The sequence below is a fragment of the Protobothrops mucrosquamatus genome, unplaced genomic scaffold (assembly GCF_001527695.2).
Source record: "Protobothrops mucrosquamatus isolate PMUCROS unplaced genomic scaffold, P.Mucros_1.0 scaffold1157, whole genome shotgun sequence".
NCBI lineage: Eukaryota > Metazoa > Chordata > Lepidosauria > Squamata > Viperidae > Protobothrops > Protobothrops mucrosquamatus.
In genome coordinates this window covers 198,969-226,876 of record NW_015387372.1, presented here as the reverse complement: position 1 = coordinate 226,876, position 27,908 = coordinate 198,969, and the positions used below count along the sequence as shown (strand labels likewise).

The 27,908-nt window shown below is 57.4% G+C and overlaps 2 protein-coding genes across 3 annotated transcripts; both read left to right on the top strand.

Moving 5' to 3' along the window:
• Positions 1-529: 529 nt before the first annotated feature.
• Positions 530-3,102, top strand: LOC107291640 (kelch-like protein 17). Its single transcript, XM_015820661.1, has 4 exons — positions 530-608; positions 1,066-1,144; positions 1,238-1,465; positions 1,584-3,102. Exons 1-4 carry the CDS (start codon positions 530-532, stop codon positions 3,100-3,102), a joined length of 1,905 nt encoding a protein of 634 aa, XP_015676147.1.
• A 1,861-nt stretch (positions 3,103-4,963) lies between these two features.
• On the top strand, positions 4,964-22,958 carry EML2 (EMAP like 2). 2 transcript variants are annotated; one of them, XM_015820677.1, is made up of 22 exons: positions 4,964-5,030; positions 6,647-6,812; positions 6,958-7,119; positions 9,912-10,028; positions 15,046-15,074; positions 15,437-15,566; positions 15,685-15,834; positions 16,102-16,171; positions 16,609-16,719; positions 17,148-17,243; positions 17,393-17,527; positions 18,342-18,441; positions 18,897-19,051; positions 19,462-19,587; positions 19,669-19,800; positions 19,894-19,961; positions 20,404-20,492; positions 20,936-21,033; positions 21,292-21,379; positions 21,981-22,076; positions 22,459-22,589; positions 22,833-22,958. In XM_015820677.1, the coding sequence occupies exons 1-22, from the start codon at positions 4,964-4,966 to the stop codon at positions 22,956-22,958; spliced, it is 2,442 nt and encodes an 813-aa protein (XP_015676163.1). The 2 variants fall into 2 exon arrangements, with proteins under 2 accessions (XP_015676163.1, XP_029140811.1); XM_029284978.1 differs by having other exon boundaries at positions 6,647-6,829; positions 6,999-7,119.
• Positions 22,959-27,908: the final 4,950 nt, after the last annotated feature.

Sequence of the window (27,908 nt, the reverse complement as noted above, 5' to 3'; positions counted from 1 at the left end):
CTTTCTTTTCTAACTGAATCAAACACAAGGACAAAAAGTATTCCCCAGTGTAGTTGTGCAAGGAATTACACAAAGAACTTTAAGCTATAAGCAGCCCTGCACTTAATGCCCATGAAGGGAAAGAGAAAACATGCAGCCTTTGGGGGGCACCATAGGGGCTGTCCCAAAACAGCCCTTTTCCAGAGGAGCAGGTTGAAGGCCAACCTGGGAAGGGCGTTCCAGCACCTCCATGGGTGGAGAGAAGAGTCTGATTTCCCAAAGGGGCGTCGGAGGAAGCCAGAGGGAGCTTCAACCCTCATGGTCCCCATCAGGATTCTGACCAAGATGCCAGGGGTTCAGGGTGTTTTGGCCCCCATTGTGAGGTGGGGGCTGCCTTGGAGACCCCAGGACCTTTTCTGCAGGGGGCTCTCAGGGGATCTTGAGGGGGCAGGAGGAGGAGGGTCGGGGGGACCCTCTGGGGCAACCGAAAACCAACGGGCCCAGAGAGAGGGCAGCCTTCTGGGAGTCAGTGCTCCAGACTTGGGCCACAATGGATCCAGCAGAAGACGACGGGGCCAACGATGAACAGCCAGAGGCGGCCGTGTCTCTCAAAGCTTGTTTCAGCCAAGGTGGGTTTCGGGGGCCGATCTCAGCTATGGAGGTAGGAAATGACCAGCGGAGCAGCCAGAAGGAGCCATGAACTGTGGTGCCATTTCAATGTCCTCCTCCCTGAGGTCATCCTTAAACTTCCCAAACAGCAAAGGGGATCGGGCTGAGCAGAAGGGAACCCCCTCCCCACCTGGGAGCTCCTGCTTTCATCCTGCCTTTCCCCCTGTTCTTCCACTCCCCCAGACCTAGCAGTGGGAAATCCTGCTGAATTTCCTATAAACAGGGAAGGAGGAGAGCAAAGGTTCAGAGCTCCTGTTTTGTCACAAACTCCTCTTCCCTCCCCCTTGAAAAAAAGATATTCTTCCCCCCCCACACACACACACAAAATTCTCTTCACTGTTGCGGTGATCAATCAGAAGGACCTACTGCAGAAGGAGCTCATCTCCCTTCATTTTCGCTCCCCCCCCCGCCCCCCAGGTCTGAAGCATCTGCATCAACGGCCAGAACTCTGCGATGCCACTCTGATCGCCGGAGGGAAGAGGTTCCCTTGCAACAGGTGCGTCTTGGTGCCCCCCCCCAGGCTGGGCAGGGCTCAGAGAGAGGGGCAGGGAGGCCCAGGGCTAAGCTGACCGTCTCTGTTCCCCCGCAGGGCCCTCTTGGCCTCCATCAGCCCCTACTTCCAGGCCGTCTTCACAAGCGGCTTCAAGGAGTCCCGGGACGGGGAGGTCCTTCTGGAGGACATGGACCCCTCCGTCCTCCAGAATCTCTTGGGCTACCTCTACTCGGGGGAGCTGGTTTTCAGCCCCGGAAGCGCTGAGGACCTCTTCATCGCGGCCAGCCGGCTCCAGCTCAGCCCAGCGCTGACACTCATCAGCAGGTAGCCCAGCCCGTCCTGCTCTTTGATCTCCTCCCAGGTTCTGGGGGGGTGGGGGGGTGGGGTGTTCTCCTGCCATCTTCTCCAGCGATCTTTCTTTCCATTCCCCCCGCCCCGGCAGATTCCTGATGGAGAGGATTTCCCCGGAGAACTGCCTTCGCCTTTACATGCTGGGCCACGATCACAACCAGCCCGCCCTGCTGCACGGGGCCCTGCGCTACCTGGGCCTCCACTTTGGCCTCCTCTTTGAACACCAGGACTTCCTGCAGCTCGACCTGAGGGCCCTGACCCGCCTCCTCTCCTCGGACCACCTGGTGGTGGCCTCAGAGATGGAGGTCTTCCGGGCTGCGCAGCGGTGGGCGAGGGCTGAGCCCAGCAAGCGGCTTCCGGTGCTGGAGACGCTGCTCAGGTGCGTCCGCTTCCCACTCCTGACCCGGGAGGAGGTCGCCCAGGTGCAGGCGGAGACAGAGCAGCTGGGTCTGCAGCTGGAGGTCCACTGGCAGGACCTGGACGGAGCTGGGAGGCTGCAGGTGAGCGGGGGGCTCCGCCAGGGCATGTACCAGGAGAAGATCATCTGCATCAAAGTGCCCCGTTTGAGGGACATCCTCTCGGTCAGCGAAGACATGGACTGCTACATGGAGTGCCTGAATCCGATCACTGGATCCAGGACAAAGCTGCCGGCCCTGGAACTGGTGGCCCTCCCGGGCTGCTCCGTCCTGGACCACAGGGTCTACATCTCCGGAGGAAAGCATGCCGATGGCTCCTATTCCTGCGCACTGCACGAGTACAACTCTCTGGCCGACTGCTGGACCCAGCTCCCCGCCATGTCAACGCCCCGCTCCGTCCACATGTTCTTAACCTGCAAGCAGAAGCTTTTTGCCCTGAGCGGCTGGAACGATGCCGGCCCCCTCGCCTCGGCCGAGAGCTTCGATGTGGCCCAGCAGGTGTGGACCTCTATTGCCAGCCTGCCCATCATCCTGCGCTTTTCTGCCTCTGCGCCGTACAAAAACAAGCTTTACTTGATCGGCGGTGACGCTGACTCCGATGAGGTGGTCTACAAGGGCATCCTTATCTACGACACCCACCTGGATACCTGGGCGCAGGTCCCGCTTGAGTTTAGTCTGCACGGGGCGGCGGCTGTCCCCATGGAGGCTGGGATCTGTGTCATTGGGGGCTTCTTTTCCAGGAAGGTCACCCAGCCGTACCCGAACCGGAGGTTCAGCCAACTTCTTCCTTGCACCTCAAAATGTTTCTTCATGCAGGAAGCTGGCATCGTAAGCAAGGAGGTCGCCATCCCTCCCCTGCCTGTGCCACTTGCGTTTGCCGGTGCCACTTTCTTCCAAGGGAAGATTTACGTGATCGGCGGAGTTTGTACCTCCAGAACCCACGATGCCATCTATCACTGGCAACCCGGCGAAGCCGCCTGGACCCAGTACCCAGAGAACCTCACCAGTCAAGGAACAATTGTGCGCAGGGTGCTCAAATGTGTGACCCTCAAAGTGCCAACGCTCAAGCTGAGGGCCCTCATGCAAGAGGCCTCGGCAAGCCGGGTGGCTGTGGGGCTAGCAGACCCCCAGGTCTCCTTGGAAGAGAATGGAAAGGACCACCCTCCTCCTCCTCCTCCTGACCTGGCACCATAGAGACTCTCAGGCGGTGGGGAGCTGTAGGAGCTGAAGACCACCCCCCCAGAAGAACTATTTTCAAGTGAACTCCTCTAGTATTCAACTCATTAAAAATCCACGTGGCCCCTCCAAGCCCTCAGGTGCCGTTTCCTGCCATAACAGGGAGCGTCAAAGGCTGAGAGGAGAGCTTTCTGCACAGGTTCTGGGCTCCCGCGCTTCCTTTCCTGGGAGGGTGGGGACAGCCCTGGCAGACACTGGCTCTGCCCAGGAGGAGGAACCCACTGGGAACCTAGAACCCCTCTCTATTCCAAGGGCGGGTGGGGTCACAAAGGCCCACTCTGGCAGCCCCGTCAACCCTTGGGATAAAAGCACCACCAGGCCCGTGGAGAGCCAGCAGAGGCTCCGGGAACACAGCTCAGAGGCCCGTCCGGCTGAGTGGCGGCTTAAGTCGCCTGCCTTGGAAGCAGGAAGAATCTGGGCTGCTGCAGGGGGGGGGGAGGGGTCCGCTGCAGAGAAGAGCGGAGGCCTGGAATGGAAGCAGGATCCTCAGTCGCTGATGGCCATGAAATATTTATCCCCTCCACATCTGTTCTGGAGAAGCACTTAAGCCCCGTCATGCCAAGACGGCAGAGAAATAAAAATAGAAGTGCATCCCTCGCTTAAAAAGGGGGCTAAGCTGCAAGGTTGATTGGTTGTCCTGCCTACAATTCCCCATTATGTCATTCCCATAAATCCCCTGACGATGTTCAGCTCACATATTTGGGAATATCTGCATTGATTTTACTGACACCGTTGCCCTTCCTCTCCACCGTTCTTGACTCCCGTTATCCTCGCCGTTTGTGGCAGGAGGTTCCGAAAGACCAGTCACGAACGTGGAGGAAGCATTTTACGCTGGATGTCCTGCATTTTGTACAGCATATAAATATAGTATTAGAAGTACATCCAGGGACCGAACCAGGGGAAACAAATAGACACCTGCCTGGACTAAGGCAAAACAGTTCTCAATGGTGGGCACTCTGCGCATGCTCGGAAAGGCTTGAGCACCCCTGGATTAGCTTCAGAATTTTGCCTCCTGGGGTTTAGATAATAGTGAGGGGAAATCTGATTGAGGGGTGGGGAGAGAAGAGACAGAATGGAGAAAGGTTTGTGCTGCTCTGAATAGAGGGAGGGAGGAGAAGGAAGGAAGGAAAAGGAAGGAAGGAAGGAAGGAAGGAAGGAAGGAAGGAAGGAAGGAAGGAAGGAAGGAAGGAAGGAAGGAAGGAACGAAGGAGAAAAATGGTTTGGGTTGAGAGTCTGCAGGGCAGGAAGGACTACAGCAAACGCTGGAATGAAACTTTCAGGAAAGGAGGAGGGGAAGAGAGAGGGAAGGAGCACCAGTGGAGGAGAGGACGAAGTCTGGGACCCAGAGAGAGGGAGGAGAGCCAGAGCTTGGAAGGGCCGAAGTTGCAAGTCAGTCTCGCGTGGTCAAGATGGGGCTGGGCAGGGCGAGCAGTCTGCAGATTTCGGGGAGGGGGGGGAGCACGAGCGCAGGGAAGCGGCGAGCGAGAGGCTCGAGGGGTGAAGATGGGGAAGGGAAGCAGGAGGAGCTCCGCGGCCGGTGGGTGGGGCTCGGAAGGAGCCCAAGGTAGGGCTGCCCTGTGCCTGCGGGTCGGCGGGTGGGCGCTCGGCTGCTTGGACGGGGACGCGCCAAGAGGGGAGCCCAGCCGGGGGGTCTTTGCCGTGGGCATCCCCGGCCAGCAGGATGCAGGAGAGAGGTGGGTTGCCATGGCAACGGGAGGCAGGCGGGCAGGGGACCGCACGGGGAGGACGGGCGCGGGAGAGCAGCCCGGAGTGGAGCGGGCGGGGGCCCGGGCGGGGGGGGGGGGGGCGCGGGGCCGGCATGGCCGAGGGGATCCCCGCCTGCGGGCGCCTCTACGACACCTCCTTGCTGCTGCAGTTCTGCAACGGTGAGTGGGGGCGCCTCTGCAGCGGCCGCCGCGGCTTCTGTTCTGCTGCAGCCCCGCTTCCGCAGTCAGCCCCCCGCCCGCCCGCCCGCCCGGGGCCCGCTGGGGAGGGGCCCGGCCCCGATCCTCCCCGCCCGGGCAGGTGCGCGCATCGGGCTTCGGGTCTGGCGGGCGGGCGGGGGTCTCGCAGCCCGGGCGAGGAGGGCAGGGCGCGGGGCAGGGCGGAGCCGGGGGGGGAAGGCTGCCCAGCGCCCGGGGAGGCGCGATCGCCCGTCCGCGCAGGCAGGTGGGGAGCGCCGGCCTGTCCCGCTAGCCGAGCTCGGCGCCTGACGGGGCAGCCCGAGCCTCGCCCCGCCCCGCCGCCCCGCCGCCCCTCCTTCCGACCCCCTCCCGGGTTTTCAGGCAGGCCCAGAGGGGCGAGGCGGGGCGGGGCGGGGGGCGACCCATCCTAGCGGCCGCAACGGCCGTGCCGAGAATTCCGAGTCGCCCCAGGGAAGAGCCGCGCGCGGGCCGGGAAGGGCAGGAAGCGCAGTCTGCCCCCCTGCTCGGGGCTTGTGTCCCCCCTCCCGCTGCTGCGACCACCGGCCTTTTTTGCATGCTCAGAGGGCGTCTGCTCTCCCCGCATGTGCGTCAGCTCCAGGGATTACTGAAGGGCACTTGGGGACGAATGCAGCCTCCTCCTCACAGCCCTGGGAGGTAGGCCAGCCAGCAAAGGGGGCAGGCCCAGACCGGGGGATGGGGAGGCACGGATGACCCCAACCCAGCAGGACTGCCCTCCTGCCATCACTTGGAGCCCCTCTCCAACAAGCCCCCCCCCCCGCTTTCCCCCAGGACCATCTCTGTTCATCCATCCATCCGTGGCTGGTACTCTGCCTGGCTGCAAGACCAGCCTCTGATTGGGTGTGGAAGCGGCAGGGAAGGGATGCTGTGGGCAGGCGGAGGGAGGGGCCGGCAGTGCCAGGCGAGCGGCAGCAACAGGCGGGCGGGAGGGGCACTGGGCCCATCACTGCAGAAGAGATCAAGAAAGAGGGGAGCCCCCCCCCCCGTTGAAGGCTGCTGGTCCTGCTGCTGATTTGTTGCCAGGGGTGGAGTTGGCAACACTCCTGTGGGTGAGCAGGTGGGCACAGGCCACTCACGGGCAGCTCTGAGTGGGCCTCCTCCCTGCTGTGGAAATGCCAATGAGCCAAGGAGGCAGCAGGTGGGCCAAGCACCAGTCCCACTGCCTCTGACTCGCGATTGACAAGGGAAGCCCACTTCCCACCCCATGGCCCCGTTCCCACGAGGGAGCCCACAGTCCCCTTTCCCTCCCTTCGCCAATAAGGGCATATTTATCGGGAGGGGGGTTGGCATGGCCATTGATCTGTGAATTAATGACCTGGGCAGGCCTTGCACATCGCTGGGCACAAAAAATGTGATGGTCTTCCAAATCCTTTAGGATGGCAGTTTCAGCCTGGACCGCCTGGCTTAGAGGTTGCCTGAGGAGCGGGACCCTTGCCAGTCCTTGGGGTGCCCGAGGGGCAAAAAGGGAAGGTGGGGAAATGAAAGAGCAGCTGGGAGACGCTTATGGGGGAGGGTCTGTCCTGGAGGCTCCTTGCTCCTAACGGCCTTTGCTTCCCCAGATGACAACCTGTCCGGCCTCAGCAGCATGGAAGTGGACGACCGCATCTCCTACCTGGAGCAGCGCCTGCAGCTGCAGGAGGACGAGATCCAGGTGCTGAAGGCGGCCTTGGCTGACGTCCTGCGGCGCCTGAGCACCTGCGAGGAGAACGGGCTCAGCCTCTCCAAGCGGAGACCCGACAAAGGTATCCGGGCCGTGGAGGGGCTGCAGACTGGGCCCCTGCAAGTCCCGGGGTGTCCAGAGGTCCGGCCACAGTGGAGTGCAGGGCAACTGGGGTAAGGGGGTCTAAACTGGGGGCAGGAGATCAGGGAGGCGGGGGTCCCCATCTGACCCCTGTCCTGTCTCTCCTGCAGTTTACCAGCTGCTGCGGGGGCTGCCCTCCAGGCCCACCCTGAGCAATGGGGTCGTCCCGCACAGGAGAGGCTACGCCACCTCCCCCTCGTCCCCCAAGAGGGAACTCCTTCCTGGAAAAAGGTGATGCGCTGGTCCACCAGGGGGCGCTGCCCCTTTTAGGAAGCGGGGAGGGCCTGTGGAATCGCACCCACAGCTCTCAGGATGACGGTTGCTGCTGCATTTTAGATGCCTGGTGGCCTTTTGCGCCTGAATCAAAAAGGGATTTCTAGTATTAGAAGGAATTTAAAACCTGAGCGGGAGATGCCCCCCCCCCTCTGGCTCCTCTTAGGGCTACCTACCTAGGGGTTGAACAGATAAAAGTTTTTAAATGTTTTTTCAGTTTTGAAAAGCATTCTGAAGGGTGCACATTCCCCTCAAGAACTGAAATGCGTGGAAATTCAGTCCACACAGAATCGGGACCTCCCCGGTTCCCTGCTGAGGAAAGTAGAAAGCAACGGGGTTGAGTTGCAAGGCGCCAAAGGGGACGTGGCTGGCCTCACTATTTCCTCAACAGTCCCCCTCGCGGGCAGCACAGGCACTCCTCGGCTTATCACCACAAATTGAGCCCAAAATTTATGTTGCTAAGCGAGACAATTGCTACGTGAGTTTTGCCCCACTTTACGACTTTCCTTGCCACAGTTGTTAAGCGACTCATTGCAGTTGTTAGGTTAGCAACAAGATTGTTAACTGAATCGGACTTCCCCCATTGACTCTGCTTGTTAAAGGCCGCAAAAGGGGATCACGTGACCCGGAACACGGCCACCGTCATAACTATGAGTCAGTTGCCAAGCGTCCGAATTTAGATCACGTGGTTTGGGGGATGCTATAATGCTTGTAAGTGTGAAAAACAGTCACGACTCGCTTTTTTCAGTGCTGTTGTAACTGCGAACGGTCGCTAAATGAACTGTTATAAGTCAAGGATTCCCTGTATTCTTTTTTTTGAAGAAAAAAAATTCAAGAAAGATGAATTGTGGTTCAGGAATGCAGTTTAGGTTTCCTAGGCAGGTGAGCAAGGCGAAGGAAAATTCCTCTTTTTCCAATCCGATGAGATTTAAGCCTTCTGGGAGAGCGCAGCAGGCTCGCCCAAAAGCTCCTGGGAAGTCAGAAAAAGCCAGAAACTTCTCCACAAGTCCTGCGGGCACCTCGCCCAACCTGGCTGTATCTTGGAGACAGCCTGATGCGCTTCCATCTGTCTCCCACAGTGGCGCCTCCGACTCTGGGGACGGGCAGAGCGCAAACAAACATTCCTGCTGAATTCTTCTGTGCAGTTGAGAAAACTTGGGGGTTATTTTCCACGAAAGACTTGGACTTGATGGAGAGATTTGCTTCTGGGTCCCTGCTCGCTAAAAATGAGGGAAGTGGGCAAATAGTAGAACAAACATTCAAGCTGCTGGTTCTCAATGAATGAAACCGCATGCATTGAGTCAGCGCAAGATCCTCTTCCCCTAGCAGCTTTTCCTAGTGGTGGGGGTGGTGGGGGCGGGGTGGGGGTCAGCCAGACAGCTGCCTAAAAACTACAGTCCCCAAAGGCCCCCAAAGTCCCTTCTCAAGAGTCAGAATTCAGAGGCAGAGACGATTCTTTTGAACAGGCCTATGAAAATACTTTTTTTTTTCATTGAAATGGTTTGTGATGGTTGTAAAGGATGTCTGTTCAGTTCTAGAAGAGGCTGTGCTTCCTGGAAAGACGGACTTTCCAACCTTGGCCCCTTTAAGGTGGGTGGGCTTCAACTCCCAAAACTCCACAACCACCAAAGCCCACCCACTTTAAAGCCCACCCATCTGAAAGGGGCCAAGGTGGAGGACCACTGCACTGAGAGAAGCAGTAAAATTAGTGATTTTAAAGAATAACATTTTATATTGGCCACCCATAGTGGCACTGGTTAGATCTTGGGATAAATCTTTTTTTTTCCAGGATGGGGGGGGGGGTTAGCAAATCATACATTTACCTCTTCATACCATATGTGATAGAGTGGGGAGGGGAACAGTAAATCATCCCTCCAGGGTGGTTAGGGACTCAAGGGATGCCTCTTGACTCTCCATGGGATCATGACATGGCTCCTGACCCCCATTTCACCCCCCCCTGCTGCTGCTCTCTGCTTCCTGCGCCCCACCTGCTTCTGCTGTGATGCTAACCCCTCCAGGGGGGCGCAGAGGGGCCTGGTAGCTGGGGAACCTTCCCTCGCCTCTGTTACAGTGCAAGACCGACGTGAGGCTGAGTCCCCCAAGGGCAGCTGGTGAACCCCGAGGGTGCTCATTAAGTTGGGGGGCAGGCAGGCCTTTGCCTAGGTTCAGGGAGCTGCCTCGGCTCTCCTCCTTTGCTTGACTGGCCTGGGTCAACCAGACTGATCAGCCCCCCCCCCCAGGCCTCAGGCCTGTCTTCCAGAGCACTGTCCTTACCCCCCCCTGCTTCCAGCCCCCCAGGGAGAAAGGGGGAGGTCTGCAGGGGGTCTCTTCTGCAATAGGCTCCCTGGCCAGGGGGAGGAAAGGGAGCAGCCCTTCGTGGCTTGACCCCTTGCAGCCAAAAACAGCTCTGCAAAGCTTTCCTCTTCCAGCCCTCCAAGTGCAGGAGGGTCAGGCACCCAAGCGAAGGGCCCCACATCTCTCTCTCTCTCTCTCTCCTGGCTTGCTGCTTCCACCTTTGGCTGCTTCAGCTGCTGCTGGGAAAAACTTCATGGCCTCTTCTGCACATTCAGCCCTCCGATTCGGAGGGGGCTTTTCTTTCCGGCCTGGCGCTTCTCAGCCTCTTGCCTGCATCTGCTTCCGCCTGGCTTTCCTCTTCTCCATCGCCCGTTTCCCAGCTGGCTCACTCACCCCGCTGCCTTCCCCCCCCCGCGCCTTGTCTGGCTCTCTCGCTCAGGCTCTCTCTCCTACAGCGGGCACAGTAGCTGCCCCTCGCCGGAGCGCCCCGCCTCGCTCAAGCGCGAGAGTTTCAAGGACCAGAGGAGCCGCACCACTTCCTCCAGCAGCTCCTGCAGCGGCAAACGCGACGGGTATGTCTGAACTGGCCACTCGGGCAGATGCCCACACCAAGCCCCCACTGCGCGCCTGCCACCCTCGCCATCGCCACCAACACCTCCCACTGCCAAAGCAACGTTGCAATGCAGAGAAGAGTGTTCTGAGGTATGAAGCTAGTCAGGATCGGTCAGTTTGATCCCAGGGCTCCTCGATGCTCTCTGAGCTCGGTGGTTTCCTTGCAGACGCTTCATTGCACAAACTAGGTAACATCATCAGTGCGAAGTTAAAACCCTTCCCTTCCGGCACTGATGATGTTCCCTAGTTGGGTAAGGAAACGTCTGCAAGGAAACCACCCAGCTCAGAGAGCCCCGAGGAGCCCTCATTTCAACCTTGAGTGGCAAATATTCTCCTTTGCTGGTCCATCTAATCTCCCCGGGAGCTGGGCAGCTCAGACTGGGTGAGGCCTGCCCCGGCCACTCTGCAGGGCAGCCGAAACCTTGCAGAGCAAAATTCCTTTAGCCAGCTGAGGCCAAGGAGCATTATCTGCAGCCATGACATCCGGCAACCTTGCATGCCAGGAAACTATGCAGAAAATTAGATAAGCAGAAAGAGAGAAACTAGGGTGACTTAAGCAGGAAGATCATTCCTCTCTGATGTTGACTATCTGCATGCAACATATGCAGCCCCACCAAGCAGCAGCCAAATTCACCCACCCATGCTGTGAATGTGGCCTATGTTAGGGACACCCCCCCCCCCATTTCAACAGGAGAAATCCATCCATTAATAGGGCAGGGCAGCCTGGGCCTGGGATGGGCCTGGGGAGATACTGCAGCTGATTTCTAAGCCCTCTGGCCATTTTTGGACACAAAGACCAGCGCCCCTTCTTCACCCCCCTCCCTCCCGCATCTCGAGGCTGCTCTGTTTCGGTGCGGAACCAACTAAACNTGGAAAAAGGTGATGCGCTGGTCCACCAGGGGGCGCTGCCCCTTTTAGGAAGCGGGGAGGGCCTGTGGAATCGCACCCACAGCTCTCAGGATGACGGTTGCTGCTGCATTTTAGATGCCTGGTGGCCTTTTGCGCCTGAATCAAAAAGGGATTTCTAGTATTAGAAGGAATTTAAAACCTGAGCGGGAGATGCCCCCCCACTCTGGCTCTTCTTAGGGCTACCTACCTAGGGGTTGAACAGATAAAAGTTTTAAAATGTTTTTTCAGTTTTGAAAAGCATTCTGAAGGGTGCACATTCCCCTCAAGAACTGAAATGCGTGGAAATTCAGTCCACACAGAATCGGGACCTCCCCGGTTCCCTGCTGAGGAAAGTAGAAAGCAACAGGGTTGAGTTGCAAGGCGCCAAAGGGGACGTGGCTGGCCTCACTATTTCCTCAACAGTCCCCCTCGCGGGCAGCACAGGCACTCCTCGGCTTATCACCACAAATTGAGCCCAAAATTTATGTTGCTAAGCGAGACAATTGCTACGTGAGTTTTGCCCCACTTTACGACTTTCCTTGCCACAGTTGTTAAGCGACTCACTGCAGTTGTTAGGTTAGCAACAAGATTGTTAACTGAATCGGACTTCCCCCATTGACTCTGCTTGTTAAAGGACGCAAAAGGGGATCACGTGACCCGGAACACGGCCACCGTCATAACTATGAGTCAGTTGCCAAGCGTCCGAATTTAGATCACGTGGTTTGGGGGATGCTATAATGCTTGTAAGTGTGAAAAACAGTCACGACTCGCTTTTTTCAGTGCTGTTGTAATTGCGAACGGTCGCTAAATGAACTGTTATAAGTCAAGGATTCCCTGTATTCTTTTTTTTGAAGAAAAAAAATTCAAGAAAGATGAATTGTGGTTCAGGAATGCAGTTTAGGTTTCCTAGGCAGGTGAGCAAGGCGAAGGAAAATTCCTCTTTTTCCAATCCGATGAGATTTAAGCCTTCTGGGAGAGCGCAGCAGGCTTGCCCAAAGCTCCTGGGAAGTCAGAAAAAGCCAGAAACTTCTCCACAAGTCCTGCGGGCGCCTCGCCCAACCTGGCTGTATCTTGGAGACAGCCTGATGCGCTTCCATCTCTGTCTCCCGCAGCGGCGCCTCTGACTCTGGGGACGGGCAGAGCGCAAACAAACATTCCTGCTGAATTCTTCTGTGCAGTTGAGAAAACTTGGGGGTTATTTTCCACGAAAGACTTGGACTTGATGGAGAGATTGGCTTCCGGGTCCCTGCTCGCTAAAAATGAGGGAAGTGGGAGAACAGTAGAACAAACATTCAAGCTGCTGGTCCTCAATGAATGAAACCGCATGCATTGAGTCAGCGCAAGATCCTCTTCCCCTAGCAGCTTTTCCTAGTGGTGGGGGTGGGGTGGGGGTCAGCCAGACAGCTGCCTAAAAACTACAGTCCCCAAAGGCCCCCAAAGTCCCTTCTCAAGAGTCAGAATTCAGAGGCAGAGACGATTCTTTTGAACAGGCCTATGAAAATACTTTTTTTTTCCATTGAAATGGTTTGTGATGGTTTAGTTCTAGAAGAGGCTGCGCTTCCTGGAAAGACGGACTTTCCAACCTTGGCCCCTTTAAGATGGGTGGGCTTCAACTCCCACAATTCCACAACCACCAAAGCCCACCCACTTTAAAGCCCACCCATCTGAAAGGGGCCAAGGTGGAGAACCACTGCACTGAGAGAAGCAGTAAAATTAGTGATTTTAAAGAATAACATTTTATATTGGCCACCCGTAGTGGCACTGGTTAGATCTTGGGATAAATCTTTTTTTTTCCAGGATGGGGGGGGGGGGTTTAGCAAATCATACATTTACCTCTTCATACAATATGTGATAGAGTGGGGAGGGGAACAGTAAATCATCCCTCCAGGGTGGTTAGGGACTCAAGGGATGCCTCTTGACTCTCCATGGGATCATGACATGGCTCCTGACCCCCATTTCACCCCCCCCTGCTGCTGCTCTCTGCTTCCTGCGCCCCACCTGCTTCTGCTGTGATGCTAACCCCTCCAGGGGGGCGCAGAGGGGCCTGGTAGCTGGGGAACCTTCCCTCGCCTCTGTGACAGTGCAAGACCGACGTGAGGCCGAGTCCCCCAAGGGCAGCTGGTGAACCCCGAGGGTGCTCATTAAGTTGGGGGGCAGGCAGGCAGGCCTTTGCCTAGGTTCAGGGAGCTGCCTCGGCTCTCCTCCTTTGCTTGACTGGCCTGGGTCAACCAGACTGATCAGGCTCCCCCCCAGGCCTGTCTTCCAGAGCACTGTCCTTACCCCCCCCACTTCCAGCCCCCCAGGGAGAAAGGGGAGGTCTGCAGGGGGTCTCTTCTGCAATAGGCTCCCTGGCCAGGGGGAGGAAAGGGAGCAGCCCTTCGTGGCTTGACCCCTTGCAACCAAAAACAGCTCTGCAAAGCTTTCCTCTTCCAGCCCTCCAAGTGCAGGAGGGTCAGGCACCCAAGCGAAGGGCCCCACATCTCTCTCTCTCCCTCTCCTGGCTTGCTGCTTCCACCTTTGGCTGCTTCAGCTGCTGCTGGGAAAAACTTCATGGCCTCTTCTGCACATTCAGCCCTCCGACTCGGAGGGGGCTTTTCTTTCCGGCCTGGCGCTTCTCAGCCTCTTGCCTGCATCTGCTTCCGCCTGGCTTTCCTCTTCTCCATCGCCCGTTTCCCAGCTGGCTCACTCACCCCGCTGCCTTCCCCCCCCTGCAGGCCTTGTCTGGCTCTCTCGCTCAGGCTCTCTCTCCTACAGCGGGCACAGTAGCTGCCCCTCGCCGGAGCGCCCCGCCTCGCTCAAGCGCGAGAGTTTCAAGGACCAGAGGAGCCGCACCACTTCCTCCAGCAGCTCCTGCAGCGGCAAACGCGACGGGTATGTCTGAACTGGCCACTCGGGCAGATGCCCACACCACACCCCCACTGCGCGCCTGCCACCCTCGCCATCGCCACCAGCACCTCCCGCTGCCAAAGCAACGTTGCAATGCAGAGAAGAGTGTTCTGAGCTATGAAGCTAGTCAGGATCGGTCAGTTTGATCCCAGGGCTCCTCGGTGCTCTCTGAGCTTGGTGGTTTCCTTGCAGACGCTTCATTGCACAAACTAGGGAACATCATCAGTGGGAAGTTAAAACCCTTCCCTTCCGGCACTGATGATGTTCCCTAGTTGGGTAAGGAAACGTCTGCAAGGAAACCACCCAGCTCAGAGAGCCCCGAGGAGCCCTCATTTCAACCCTGAGCGGCAAATATTCTCCTTTGCTGGTCCATCTAATCTCCCTGGGAGCTGGGCAGCTCAGACTGGGTGAGGCCTGCCCCGGCCACTCTGCAGGGCAGCCGAAACCTTGCAGAGCAAAATTCCTTTAGCCAGCTGAGGCCAAGGAGCGTTATCTGCAGCCATGACATCCGGCAACCTTGCACGCCAGGAAACTATGCAGAAAATTAGATAAGCAAAAAGAGAGAAACTAGGGTGACTTAAGCAGGAAGATCATTCCTCTCTGATGTTGATTATCTGCATGCAACATATGCAGCCCCACCAAGCAGCAGCCAAATTCACCCACCCATGCTGTGAATGTGGCCTATGTTAGGGACACCCCCCCCCCCNGGGGGGGGCAGCGGGGGGGGGACTGTGGCAGCCCCAGCAGTCACCCCGGGCCAGAGCTGCTTCCTCCCCGCTGTGCTTGGGCAGCGTTCACATTGCACACCATGCTGTGTTGGACTCCAACTGGCTTCTCCTGCAATGGGGCTGGGGTCTCCCGAGGGGTCACTTGGGGCTGGGGGCAGGGAAGACACGGGAATGCCTTAATATCTGGAGAGGTCCAGGACTTGGGAATAAGAGGGGCAGGAAGAAGGGAGTGATGGACTGGTAGGGAAAGGAGGACCCCTAAAATGTGAGGACACTCGTTCAGGCAAGTATCTGGGTATCTTTGGGGGTGTGGGGGGGGAAGTAGTCTGTCTCCCTTTGGGGGAGGTTGTGGGTGACTGAAGGGTCATCCAGGGTCAGCTGACTCTGCAATTAGATGTGTGGGGCTTATTTCCCCTCCCCATCTCCCCCCCCCCTTTCCTATTCCTTCCCAATCAAGTTTCTTTCTCTCTCATAGCAAACCAAAAGAAGCCATCTTCAATGCTGGTGAGTGGATGCAGCCATGATAGATGGGGGGGGGAGAAGGTCCAGCTTATTTCACTGGGGCCAGAGTGGGGGCAGCCCAGGAGAAGAAAACCCACAGGAGGGAGGGAAGTTTTACAAAGAGTGGGATGCAGACCAGTCCTAAAGAGGTCTAAAGCTGGCGTTGGCCCTCCTATTTGCAGGGCGCCCCTTTGGGGTCCCATATGAGGATGAGGCCCCCACTTGCCCTACCTGCAGGCCACCCATGGGGCGGGGTGGGCCATGCTGAGAGCTGGGAGTTTACCTGGCCTTTGGGGGGGGGGATCAAACGAGGATCCAGCCAGCTGCCCTACCTGACCTTGCCCCCCTCCCCTTCTCCCCTGCAGAGGATGGTTACGTGAAAATGTTCCTGCGGGGACGGCCCATCCCCATGTTTGTCCCCGATGCCGTGGTGGCCACCTACAGCCTGGACGCCAAGCTGGAGCTGCCGCACAAGAAGCTGAAGCTGGACTGGGTGTATCCTGCTCACGGCTGGGTCCCCCGGGGCGGAGGGCGGCTGGGCCCCAAAGGCTGGCTCCAGGCGTCCTGGCAAAGTCCCCTTGTGTTGTCCCTTGACCCGTGGCCATCGCTCCAGGTACGGGTATCGGGGCCGTGACTGCCGGGCCAACCTTTTCCTGCTGCCCACGGGGGAGATTGTCTATTTCGTGGCTGCCGTGGCCGTCCTTTACAACGTGGAAGAGCAGCGACAGCGCCACTACCTGGGCCACACCGACGATATCAAGTGGTAGGAAGGGCCCGTGGGAGCATGGCTGGGGAGACGGACACAAGCAGCGGGGAGGGAAAGAGGCACCGCCAGGTTAGGGGAGGCCACTGGCACCTTGGCAGAATTGGAGAATGGTTTGGGAAAATGGTAGTTGGCTGAAGAAATGTAAGGAGGCGGGGAGGCGCTTTACCCCGGGGAAAAGAGTGCGATAGGAATGGTGGCCCCCGGTCCTAGTAAACCGGGGTATCCTGCACCCCTGTAACTTGGGCCCTTCGCTGTCTCCCTTAGTTTGACTGTGCATCCAGACATGGTGACTGTAGCAACCGGACAGGTGGCCGGGACGTCAAAGGACGGCAAGGTGAAGGGGGTGACCTAAGGGGGAGGGGGGCTACAGTTAGAGAGGAAACCCCCCAGTTTAGAGCTGAATTAATGCCGTTTGAAAAACGGCGCCTGTTAAGTTGCGTCTCTGCCTCAGCTGCTTTGGGCGTTTGGTGCAGAAAGGTCAGAAGTGCACAAAACGGGAGCATTTAAAGTGGGCATCGCCCAGCCACTTTCCCCTGGCATTTTCAGGGTGTTCACAGGCTGCAGGCTGCCTGGCCCAGAGCCCTGTGTTGTTTGTTCCTGTCGTGGCTAACAGGCAATCAGTGGACCTTTTCGGGAACCTGTTCCACTCGTCTTCCTTTTTTCCCCCGTGGCTAACGTTGCATCCATTGGCAACGAGCGGCACAAGCCGAGTTTGCGTTCTCGGAGGAAATGCTTTTTGTCTCAAGGTGCGTCTCCCTGCGTCTCCCACAGGCGTTGCCGCCCCAGGTGCGCATCTGGGATTCCGTGAGCCTCAACACCCTCCACGTCCTGGGGCCTGGACCTTTCGACCGAGCAGTCACCTGCGTGGGATTCTCCAAGTCTGTGCGTGAGACCCCCTCCTGCCAGCTTCTGGAGCGCGATTTCCTCCTGTGGCCCAAAAGGGACCACCTGGGACACCCACACACACCCACACACACCACGTTGTGGCCAGATTAGAACATGGGGCATCCTTGGTTGGGAGCAGCGTTTCTCAACCTCAACCATTTTAAGACTTGTGGATTTCAACTCCCAGAATTCCCCAGCCAGTCAAGATGGGGTATTTGGCTGCCAGCATGGCTGGTTGGGGAATTCTGGGAGTTGAAATCCACAAGTCTTAAAGTTGCCAAGTTTGGAGACCCCTCCCACCCAACTGAGCAAAATAGAATCAATCTCCCCTTCAACCTGTGCAAGGAACGACCTGCCCAGGCTGAGCGACTCTTGGGGGGGCAGCTGCCTCCCTGCCCAACTGGCCCTCTCTTTCCTCTGCCCAGAACGGGGGTGGCCTCCTGTGTGCCGTGGATGACTCCAACGACCACGTGCTCTCCGTCTGGGACTGGCAGAAGGAGCAGAAGCTGGCTGACGTGAAGGTAGCCGTCTTGCTCGCTTCCATTCCTTGCACCAAATCCGGCACCCGTGTTTCACATCTGACACACTCTCCTTCCTTCCTTTCCTTCCTTCCTTCCTTCCTTCCTTCCTTCCTTCCTTCCTTCCTTCCTTCCTTCCTTTCCTTCCCAAGTGTTCCAATGAGTCCGTGCTGGCCGCCACGTTCCACCCCACGGAGCCCACACTCCTCATCACCTGTGGAAAATCCCACATCCACTTCTGGACCCTGGAAGGTGGCAGCCTCAGCAAAAGGCAGGGCATCTTTGAGGTGAGAGCAAGGGGAGAAGGGGGGCTGGGAGGGGGGCAGCGTTGGGGTGGCTTCCCTGCCCTCAGCCCCATTGCCCAGGTCCACTGGTGTCCATGGGCCTCGTGCCAGAGAGCTTACCGGTGTCCAGAAATAAGCAGACACTTCGCTGTGCTAATTGCAGGTTCTGAGTTCTGCTGGAGCACAGAACTCTGGGAAATGTAGGCCCCGATCAGCCCCCCCCCCCACTCTCTTGTGGGCTTCCCTCTTGCCTTCCATCTCCCTCCCATTCAGAAGTGGGACGAGAAGCTGAGATTCAGGCTTTACACCTTTTGTTTCAAACGTAGTATATGTGGTCCTCAACTTACTACACTTCGCTTAGTGACAACAGTACTGAAAAAAAGTGTCTGATGATTGTTTTCACACTTAACGACCGTGGCAGCATCCCCGTGGTCACATGATCAAAATTCAGGCGCTTGGCAACTGACTCACATTTATGACGGTCGCAGCACCCGGGGAGGGGGGTGTCGTGTGATCCCCTTTTGCGACCTTCCGACAAGCAAAGTCAATGGGGAAGCCAAATTTTCTTAACAACCGTGTTACTAACTTAGCAACAGCAATGATTCTCTTAACAACTGTGGCAAGCAAGGTCGTAAAATGAGGCAAAACTCTCTTAACAACTGTCTGGCTTAGCCACAGAAAGTGTGGGCTCAACTGTGGCCGTAAGCCGAGGACTAGGCGCAATTCAGCAGCGGGTGAATGGAGATATTCGGGGGGGGCTCTGAAGTGTCCCTTTGGGGACTCCTCCCTTTCTTCTCCCCCCCCCCTTTCTCTGCAGAAACACGAGAAGCCCAAGTATGTCCTCTGCGTGGCCTTTACAGAAAACGGGGACACGGTGACCGGCGACTCCGGGGGCAACCTTTACATCTGGGGCAAAGGTCGGTTGGGCAGTGGGCAAGGCTCTTTCTTACTCCCCAAAGGCTGTCTGGGCACCCCAGGCCAGGAGTACTGACTTTGCATAAAGCAGGGTTTGTGGATTAAATCCCTGCAACCGACAGCGTGGAAATTAACTATTAAATCATGCAAGCCAGACTACGGTTGCTCCAAAGCGAATCTGCTGGTTCCATGGTCTCCCCAGGTCAAGATGAGGAAGACTCAACCCCTGTGGCTTATAGCAGGGGTCTCCAATCATGGGAACTTTAAGACGTGTGGACTGGCTGGGGAATTCTGGGAGTTGAAGTCCACACGTCTTAAAAGTTCCCACGACTGGAGACCCCTGCTATAAAACCAAGATGCCCTGTTTATGGGACAGGAGGCAGATCCCCCCACCTGGTGCTCTGGGCGGGCTGTGCCTAAATGCCCGCTCTGTGCCACTCTTGTCCTTCACCGGCAGGGGGGAACCGGATCTGCCACGCGGTGCCCGGCGCCCACGAGGGGGGCATCTTCGGCCTCTGTGTGCTGCGGAATGGGACCATCCTCACGGGGGGCGGCCGAGACCGCCGGGTGGTGCTTTGGGGACGGGATTATCAGAAGCTGCAGGAGAACGAGGTGAGACCCGGGGCCAAACCCCTGAAATAAATGACCAGCAGGGTGAAAAAGATGCTCGGCTTTTAGTGGTAAAAGAGAGGAAAGTGCTCGCTCTCCATAGGAGCCTCTTCCCAAGCCAAAATAGGTTTAGTATATTTTATCCCTACTTAAGCAGCCCAACTCACGTCGCTCCCTGTCTGGGTTGTGGACATGCGCTGGGTCTCTCCGGGTCTTCCTCAGGGCCGTGTCTGTCTGTCTGTCTGTCCCTCTGGAGTTTCCCGATTGATTAGGGCAGCGGTCTTCAAACCTGGCCCTTTTATGACTTGTGGACTTCAACTCCCAGAACTCCTCAGCCAGGAGGAAGACCCCTGGATTAGGGGGTCAGACCAGAAGACCTCGAAGGTCCCTTCCAACTCTGTGATTCTCTGCAGGTCCCGGATGGCTTCGGACCAGTGCGCACCATTGCTGAAGGGAAGGGCGACTCGCTCTTTGTGGGCACCACTCGCAACTCTGTGCTACAGGGGTCCTTGTCGACCGGCTTCTCTCTCCTGGTGCAGGTAGCGGTCTGTGCTGGGAGGGCCCTGGCACCCTGGGTACCCTCATGGAGAGGCCAGCTGACCCCCCCCCTCTCCTACTAGGGACACACCGAAGAGCTTTGGGGCCTGGCCACCCACCCCACCGTGGACCAGTTCCTGACCTGTGGGCAGGACAAGCAGGTCCACCTGTGGAGTGTGGCCACCCACCAGCCTCTGTGGAGCAAGGGAATTGAGGTGAGCACAGGGTCTTTTGCAGGGGCTTCTGGGGCCATGAAGACCACCTCTGGGGCCCCAAGGGCACCGTCTGAAGGCTGTTCCCTCTTCCAGGATGCAGCTCGCTCGGCTGGCTTCCACCCCAACGGTTCGGTACTGGTGGTGGGCACTGTCACGGGCAGGTAATGGGCGCAGGGAGTCCTGGTGGGGTGGGGAGGGTGGAAGACCCTCTCTGGGACCCCCTCCCTTCAATGCTTTGGTACTGTGCTGCCCTTCTGGGGGCTCCTGGGTGTCTTGGATAGCTGCTCAAAGAGGAATGGGGAGCGGTCTCGGAAATCTCGGGAGGGGCAGGAGTTTCCCTGGGCCCAACTGCTGGGGGCCTCTCGGTTCAGAAAGACTCAAGTGCCCCAAACTTTGTGCCCCTGGCGTGGAGGAGACTCTGTCCTCCTTTAATAAAACCTGCTCACTTTTTAATCTCCTTGCTCTGGTATGCTTCCTCTGCCTTGATCATGGGGGAAGGTGCAAAGGAGCAGACAGACAGGGAGACTCGCACCTGCAGCCCCTGCGGGGTTCTGGCCTGCTGTAACATCTCTTCCCCCCCCTCCCCATTCTGCTTCCCACCAGGTGGCTAGTGCTGGACACGGAGACCCGGGACCTGGTGGCCATTCACACGGACGGAGGAGAGCCCATCTCTGTGGTCAGCTTTTCCCCAGGTTGGAAAGAGGGGGGGCTCCGTACAGGCAGGGGGTAGGAGAATTTGCAAAGGCCAAGCGTGGCATCGGGTGTGGGTTTGCCAAAGAGGAGGCAGTCCAGCCCCCCCCCCCGTGTCCTTCTGTGGGAAGGACACAAAAGACACAGATTTGAAGGTGATTTCTTGGGGTTCTGAGCCCCAGATGCCGCAGGGGGTGTTTGAGAGAGATGGGTGGTTTAGAAATAGAAATGAGGGAGGGAGAGAAGGAAGAAAGGAAGGAAGGAAGGAAGGAAAGAAAGAAAGAAAGAAAGAAAGAAAGAAAGAAAGAAAGAAAGAAAGAAAGAAAGAAAGAAAGAAAGAAAGAAAGAAAGAAAGAAAGAAAGAAAGAAAGAAAGAAAGATTTTGCCCCACATTTCCTCCACGCCGTTGCCCCCTCCCTGCTGACTCTCCTCTTTGGCTTTGCAGACGGGAAGTACCTGGCTTTGGGTTCCCATGATAACTTTGTCTACATCTACCTGGTTTCCGAGGGTGGCAGGAAGTACGGTCGGGTTGGCAAATGCTCGGTGAGTGGAGGCTGCTGCCGGGGGGGGAGAGGCCTCTCCAGGTGGGGTCTTCTGGGCGCGGCAGGGCGGGCTGGCGCTCCTTTGAACTGGGGCTCAGCTGGGCAGCCCCGGACGGCCAAGGCTCTCCTGCCAAGTCACAGAGCTGCTGCGAGTTCCAGATTCTCCTGAAAGTCCAAAAGAAAAAGAGGGCGCTGATGCGAGGATCTTCTCCTTGTCGGCCTTTCCCAAAACTGGCTTTGACTGTCCTCCTTGCCCCAGGGTCACTCCAGCTTCATCACCCATCTGGACTGGGCCTTTGACAGCAGCTGCCTGGTCACCAATTCGGGGGATTATGAGATTCTCTATTGTGAGTATTCTGGGCCTGAAGAGGGACCGTCGTTTATTCCACTTTATTTATTTATCAAATTTGGAAGCTGCCCTTCTCCCCCACAGGGTGACTTGTGGTCACTGCCGTGTCCTTGTTGGGGGTTGAGGTGTGTCCCCTCCCCCCTTGGAAGAAGAGGGCGGCCTTTGGCCGTTTCCTGGCCCAGTTTCAGAATAACGGAAGGGACTTTGCAGGCCTGCTAGTCTAGATGCTGTCTTGGCCCTTGAAGGATGCCCCCCCCCCCCCAGGACAGGCCTATTCAGGCCAGCCAGATTGTCCGTTCTGCTTTCCTTGGCTTTAGAGAGCGGAAGGGCCCTCGTGTGTGTGTGTGGGGGGGGCCCTCTGGCATCTTGGAGCTGGCACGGAGCCCCTCCCTTAGGGGCCTCTTCCTGCCCACCTGAGCCAACTGGCCCCAGCCTCAGTGGGTGGAAGGGCAGTTGTCCCTTAGCGCAGGGCTCTCCAACCTTGGCAACTTTACGACTTGTGGACTCCAACTCCCAGAACTCCTCAGCTAGCTATGCTGAGGCTACAGGCAGCTCTAGACTCGCCTTCTTCATTCCTGCTGCCTTCCTTCCCGCCCCAGGGGATCCCTCCACCTGCCGGCAAGTCACCAGCGCGGAGGCTGTGCGCAACCTGGAGTGGGCTACCGCCACCTGCGTGCTGGGCTTCGGGGTGTTTGGTAAGCGCCGTGGGGCTGAGCAGCCGTGGGTGCCAGGAGGGTGTCTGCGCCTGGGCCAGCAGGGGGCAGCACAGGGCTACGTGTGCCTAGGCAACAGGGGATGCTCTGCCCTCCAGCATCTTCTGAGGACCTTGAGCTTCAGGAATCCACCCAGGTGGGGATTTAGCTTCAAGTGCAGCCAACACCCCCGTGTTGGGACCCCCCCCTTCACCCAGAGGCACAAACGGAAAGCCCCCCTTCTGCCCCACCTGCTGGCTGCCAGGTGCCGTTGGAGGCCTTACCAGAGCAGTTCCGTTTCCCAGGGTGGGCTGAGGGCGTCAAGAGGAGGCCGAGTGGCCCAAAAGCTTCAGCCTCCCGCTGACCGTTTCTCCTGCCCCTGTAGGGATCTGGCCGGAGGGGGCGGATGGCACCGACATCAACGCCGTGTGCCGCTCCCACGAGGGCAAGCTCCTGGCGTCGGCTGACGACTTCGGCAAAGTGCACTTGTTCTCCTACCCCTGCTGCCAGCCGCGGGTGAGCAGCCACGCCGGGAGCCTCTGAGATACGCTGGGATTTGAAACCCTTCTCGGCCGGGGGGGGGGGGAGAAGGGCCCAAGGCCCCAGCCGGAGGGAGGAGCCCATTTGTGGCCTTTGGGGAATGGGCTGCGCTGCCAGGGGGTGGCACAAGGCCAGCCGGCTGCCACTTTTCCCACAGAGGCCGGCCAAGCAGGCTCTAGGGATGCCTCCTGGCCCTCTGACCCCCTTCTCTTTCCCCAGGGCCCCAGCCACACCTACAGCGGGCACAGCAGCCACGTCACCAACATCGCCTTCCTCCACGACGACAGCCTGCTGCTCTCCACCGGTGGGGTGGACACCAGTGTCCTCCAGTGGCGCCTCGTGTAGGGAGGGAGGGGTGGGGAGGCCAGTGGGGCCGCCTCGGTGGTGGGGCTAAGGGGGCAGGGGGTGCAAAGGCGGGGGAGGGGGAGGCAGGCTGCATCCTGTTAAACACTTTGGGGAGGGTTTAATACTCAGGGGAAGGGGAGGGGGGCTAATGGCGGAGGCCAGGGAGACGGAAAGAGGCACTTAAAGAGATTGCGGGCAGCTATATTTACAGAAATCCCTATATGAATAATGATAATATATATCTAGATCGATCTCTATATATCTATATTTAAAGGCAGAAGGTTGCACAGGCTGAGAATGTGAGGGAGTTGAGGGAGAGTGGGGGGGGCACAAATATCTCCCCCCCAGCCAGGGGTCTCTTGGCCTCCGGTTCAAGAGATCCTGGCAGGAACAGCTGAAGCCCCCCCCCCGGTTTCTTTCCGACTCCCCAGATGCTTTGGGGCACGTTTGCACTATGAATGTAAGCCAGTTGGGTTCCCGGGTTCCCCCTGGGGGGGGAGGGGGCCAGCTGCTCGGTCAGAAGCCAGCACTTGGAGGGTGGGCAAAAGACATCTTGCTGGGCCAAAGAGGGATGGGGTCTCTGCCCCTCTTTCCCCCCCCCATCCTCCTCCCAAGGAAAAATAATGCTGGGTGGCACAGGTGAAGCAGCCCAGGTGAGATGGAAGCCTTGGGACGTTTCCTGGGACAGGGGTCTCACTTTCAGACTTGTCACGGACTTCAACTCCCAGAATTCCTCTGCCGGCTGAGTCTTAAAATTGTCAAGGTTGGAGACCCCTGTCCTGGGATACTCAGCCCGAGTGGGAGGACGCTAGCCTCGCCCCCAGCATTGATCTGCCATGGGGGGGGGGAGCAGAGAGAGCCTCGAATTCTCTTGCATCCTCAGGCTACTTAGTTCACTCTTTTTGTGATGGCAGCATTGTGAACACACACACACACACACACACACACACACACATGCTGGTGATTATCCTGTGTGCTCTTTGCAAGGTCCAATTTCTGCATAAGGGGCTTGGTCAGACAAAGAGCCCCTCCCCTTTCCTTTCTTCAGCCTGCCTCCCACCCCCTAATCCCCCCCTCCAGCTTCCCCAGTCCAAGGGGACTTACGAATAGTCCTCAACTTACAATGATTTTAGTGATGGTTCAAAGTTACAACAATATTGAAAAAAGCGACTTAGGACCATTTTTTAATGTAATGTCCCCACAGCCACATGATGGAAATTCAGACCCTTGGCAACTGGCTCACATTTATGACGGCTGCGGTGTCCCCTTTTGTGACCTTCCGGCAAGCAAAGTCAATGGGGAAACCGGATTCGCTTAACGACCATGTGACTGACTTAACAGTTGCAGCTGTTCACTTAGCAACTCTGACGAGAAAGGTCGTAAAATGGGGCAAAACTCACTGAACAAATGTCTCACTTAGCCAAAGAGATTTTGGGCTCAACTGTGGTCGTAGGTTGAGGACCCCCGTCATTTCCATGCTGGCCTATGGAGGAAGCAGGAGGGGCTCCTGCCCCCCCCCACCCAATTCCCTCCCTTTCATTCCCCTTTGCTGCCTGGGGATGCGCCAGGAGGTGGAATCCAGCAGGCTTGGTAAGGGCAGAGGCGGAGGAGGAGGAGGAGGAGGAAGGCAGGGCGGGGAGGCCAAGGTGGGGGAGAGGCTCCTCCCTCAGAACAAGCTCCTCCTGGTGCAGAAGGGGGACCAAGGGCCCTTGGGCAGGGGAGATGCCAGGCTGGGGGGGGGCACATTTTCTGTCCAGGAAATGCCGTGGGAAAAGCTGGGGAGAGCCACAGTTTCAGCCCGGGGTGAGGGGTCTTCGGCACTGGGCCTTCTCCTGGTTTGGGCCAGGGGGCTGAGGGGGCTTGCGGGCCAGTGGCACCGTCAGTTGTGGGGCGGGGGGACTTAGCGTGACCGTAGCATGACTGTCTTCTGTATTTTCCAAAGAAAAGGTACTGGGGGAGCCTAGGAATTGTGTATACAATCCAATAAAAAGAGGTAGAAGAACACACATTGCCTCTGGTGCACAAATGTCATTGTCAGGGGCAACTTTTGAACCTTAAGCAAACTCCACCGGGAACTGACAAGCGCACAAAGGCTCCTGACCGAAGGTTGCAATCAAACATATGGTGGAGGCTGCTCTGCAAACGCAGCAGCTCCCACAGACTCCCAGGCCCCGAGAGGGAGGTGAACAGGCTGTGCCAACGACCTGCCTTGGTGGGAGTCCTGCTTCTGCTTTGGTGCAGCTCAAGAGAGGGCCGGGGGCTGGACTAGAAGACCTCCAAGGTGCTTTCCGACTCTCTTATTCCGCTAGTCTATTACCCGATATTGGTAAGATGGCACTTCCGGGGCCTGAGGTGGAGAGAAAGCGAGCGGGAAGGTTTTAGAATCTCACCATGGGTCGGGTGGCAGTGCCTGATGGGTGGAGCACTCCCCAGTCAGAAGGCCGATTGGGGAATTCTGGGAGTTGAAGTCCAGGCTTCAGTCTGTTCAGTCCGAACTCCAGTCTAGAAGTAGCCATGGTTGAGAAACGCTCTCCTAAGTTAAGTGCTTCCTCCAGTAGACCAACATGTTGCACTAAAAGTGCCTGCCTGGCAGGGGAGTGCCAGGGCCACAACTGTCCTGCTCGCTGGGGGGGGTGTGTCTTTTCTGCTAGTCTCTTATTAAAAGGGGAAAACTCAGCTGAGAGGCAAAGGTCACTGCATACATCAGCTGCAGAGAACTGGATCTCACCCAAACACTGGATCCAGTTCCTTCCGACTGACTGCAAGCTGCAGCAGGCAGGCAGGGAGGGAGGGACTTGCTGGAAGCCCCTCCGGCTCTTCGGGGGGTGGGTGGGAGGGCGATGTCACAGCTGTGGCCTAGAATTACCCATGCCCGTAAGTGCCACCGCGGAAGTGCCCTCTGGGTTTGCAGGGCAGCTGAGGGGGGAAGGGGGAGAAAGTTTTGAAAAGTTTGCAGCGAAAGGGATCACTGCCCCTTCCCTCCCCTCCCCTCCCTTCTGGGTGGCTACTGGCCTTGTGCTTTCCCAAGCCCCTGTGACGCGGAACCAGCTGACCGATTTAATCGCCATTCAAAATAAGTAAAGTAGAGCAAGTTCCTCTTCAGCTCCCCTCCTGGTAACGCAATTGCGGAGGGAGGGCCAGTTGGAAAAGGGCAGCTTGTTTTGCAGTGGGCTGACAAGCCAGCTTTGGGTTTACAAAAACTGTAGAAGGGACGAGCGTTCGGTTCCTTGGAAAACTGCTTTTAGACATCGTTCTAGGCTCAGCTTTGGTTGCAATGCTTGAAAGCAGGGGTCCCCGACTTTGGCAACTTTAAGACTCGTGGACTTCCAACTCCCAGGATTCCCCAGCCTGCTGGCAACTTTAAGACGGTGTGGACGTGCTATCTGGGGAATTCTGGGAGTTGAAGTCCACAGGTCTTAAAGTTCTTGAGGTGGATAAACACCGCAGTAAAACAAAACCACATTGGTCTGTTTGGCGTTCCTCCTTGCTTACATTTCAAATTTCCTAGAAAAAAATCCACACACCCTTTTCCCCTCTTTACCTCGACCCAAAAGGCAGCCTGGCTTCCTCCCCAGCTCCTCCTTTTTACAGCCACCAGCACCACCACCAGCACCCCCCGGCATTTCCAGAGCGAAGCAAGCAGGCTACTCTTACTTTACGGCAAAGGTGGGGCTGCAGGCTTGCCTTGGCCTTCTCGCCTGGAAGTTCGTTGACCCCTGAGCCAGAGGCCCCTGGGGCTTTATGGGGCCCTTGGCGGAGTTATGGGCCAGTTTACTGGGGCCGAAGCTCAGCGTGGAAGGCCTGCCCTGCAGCTCCGCTCTTCCCACCAACTCCTGGGTGAGGGTTTCAAGGGAGGCGGGAAAGAATCATCCTCCCTCTGACCGAGATCTTCCAGCCAGAAGGTTTGTCTTTCCCCAGCTCCCAGGCGCTTGGACTACATCTCCCATCGCCCCCAGCCAGCCTTGCCCAGCAGCATGGTGGCTGCGCCGGATGTCAGGGTTGGAGCCCCAGAGCCGGAGGGCCTTGACCACGGGAGAGCAGATTCCTGTGTCCGGCAGGGGTTCTGCCTTGGCCAAAACCGAGTCCGCAGCAGACACAACCGCCAGCGGTCCCCGATTTACAGCAGTTCGCTTAGTGACCGTTCAAGTTGAAGCGGCACTGAAAAAAGAGACTTCGGACCGTTTTTCACACTGGTGACCGTTGCAGCATCCCCGGGGTCACGTGGTTTACATTCGGAGGCTTGGCAACTGACTCTCATTTATGACGGTTAAAGCCTCTCGGAGTCATGTGGTCCCCTTTTGTGATCCCCAAAGTCAGCAGGGGAAGCCAGACCCCCTTAATAACCGTGTTACTAATTTAACAACTACACGGATTCCCTTAACAAGTGGGGCAAGAAAAGCCATAAAATGGGACAAAAGCCGCAACAAATTGCTCACTTATCAACATCAATTTTGGGCTCAACTGTGGTCGTAAGTTGAGGACTACCTGCATCCATGGGGAATCTTCATCCTCCCAGCCAGGGTTGTCCCAAAGGCAGCTGGACTCTCTTGGTTCTTTTTTCCTTGAAAACGTTTCTCTTCTCATCCAAGAAGGTTCTCCAGTTCTGAAGAGCCACCGAATGGTGAAGAAGCTTCTTGGATGAGAAGAGAAACGTTTTCGAGGAAAAAAGAACCAAGAAAGTCCAGCTGCCTTTGGAAAAAAAAAGCACCTTGGGGTGCCCTGTCTCTGAAAATCAGATTTTTGGGGAAAGAAGGATCTGCATTTCCTGCAAAAGGGGGGGGGGGGCACCTCTGGGCATAAAGAAGCTGATCTGCCTGCGTCTCCGGTCTGGCTATCCTCCCGCTGAAGGAGCTCCACGGTGGAGTTTTTGGGCTGGAGGCTTCTGGGATGGATCGTCCGCTGCTCCCCCAGCCCCCGGATTAGAGAGCTCTCAGAGAGCCCCAGGATAAC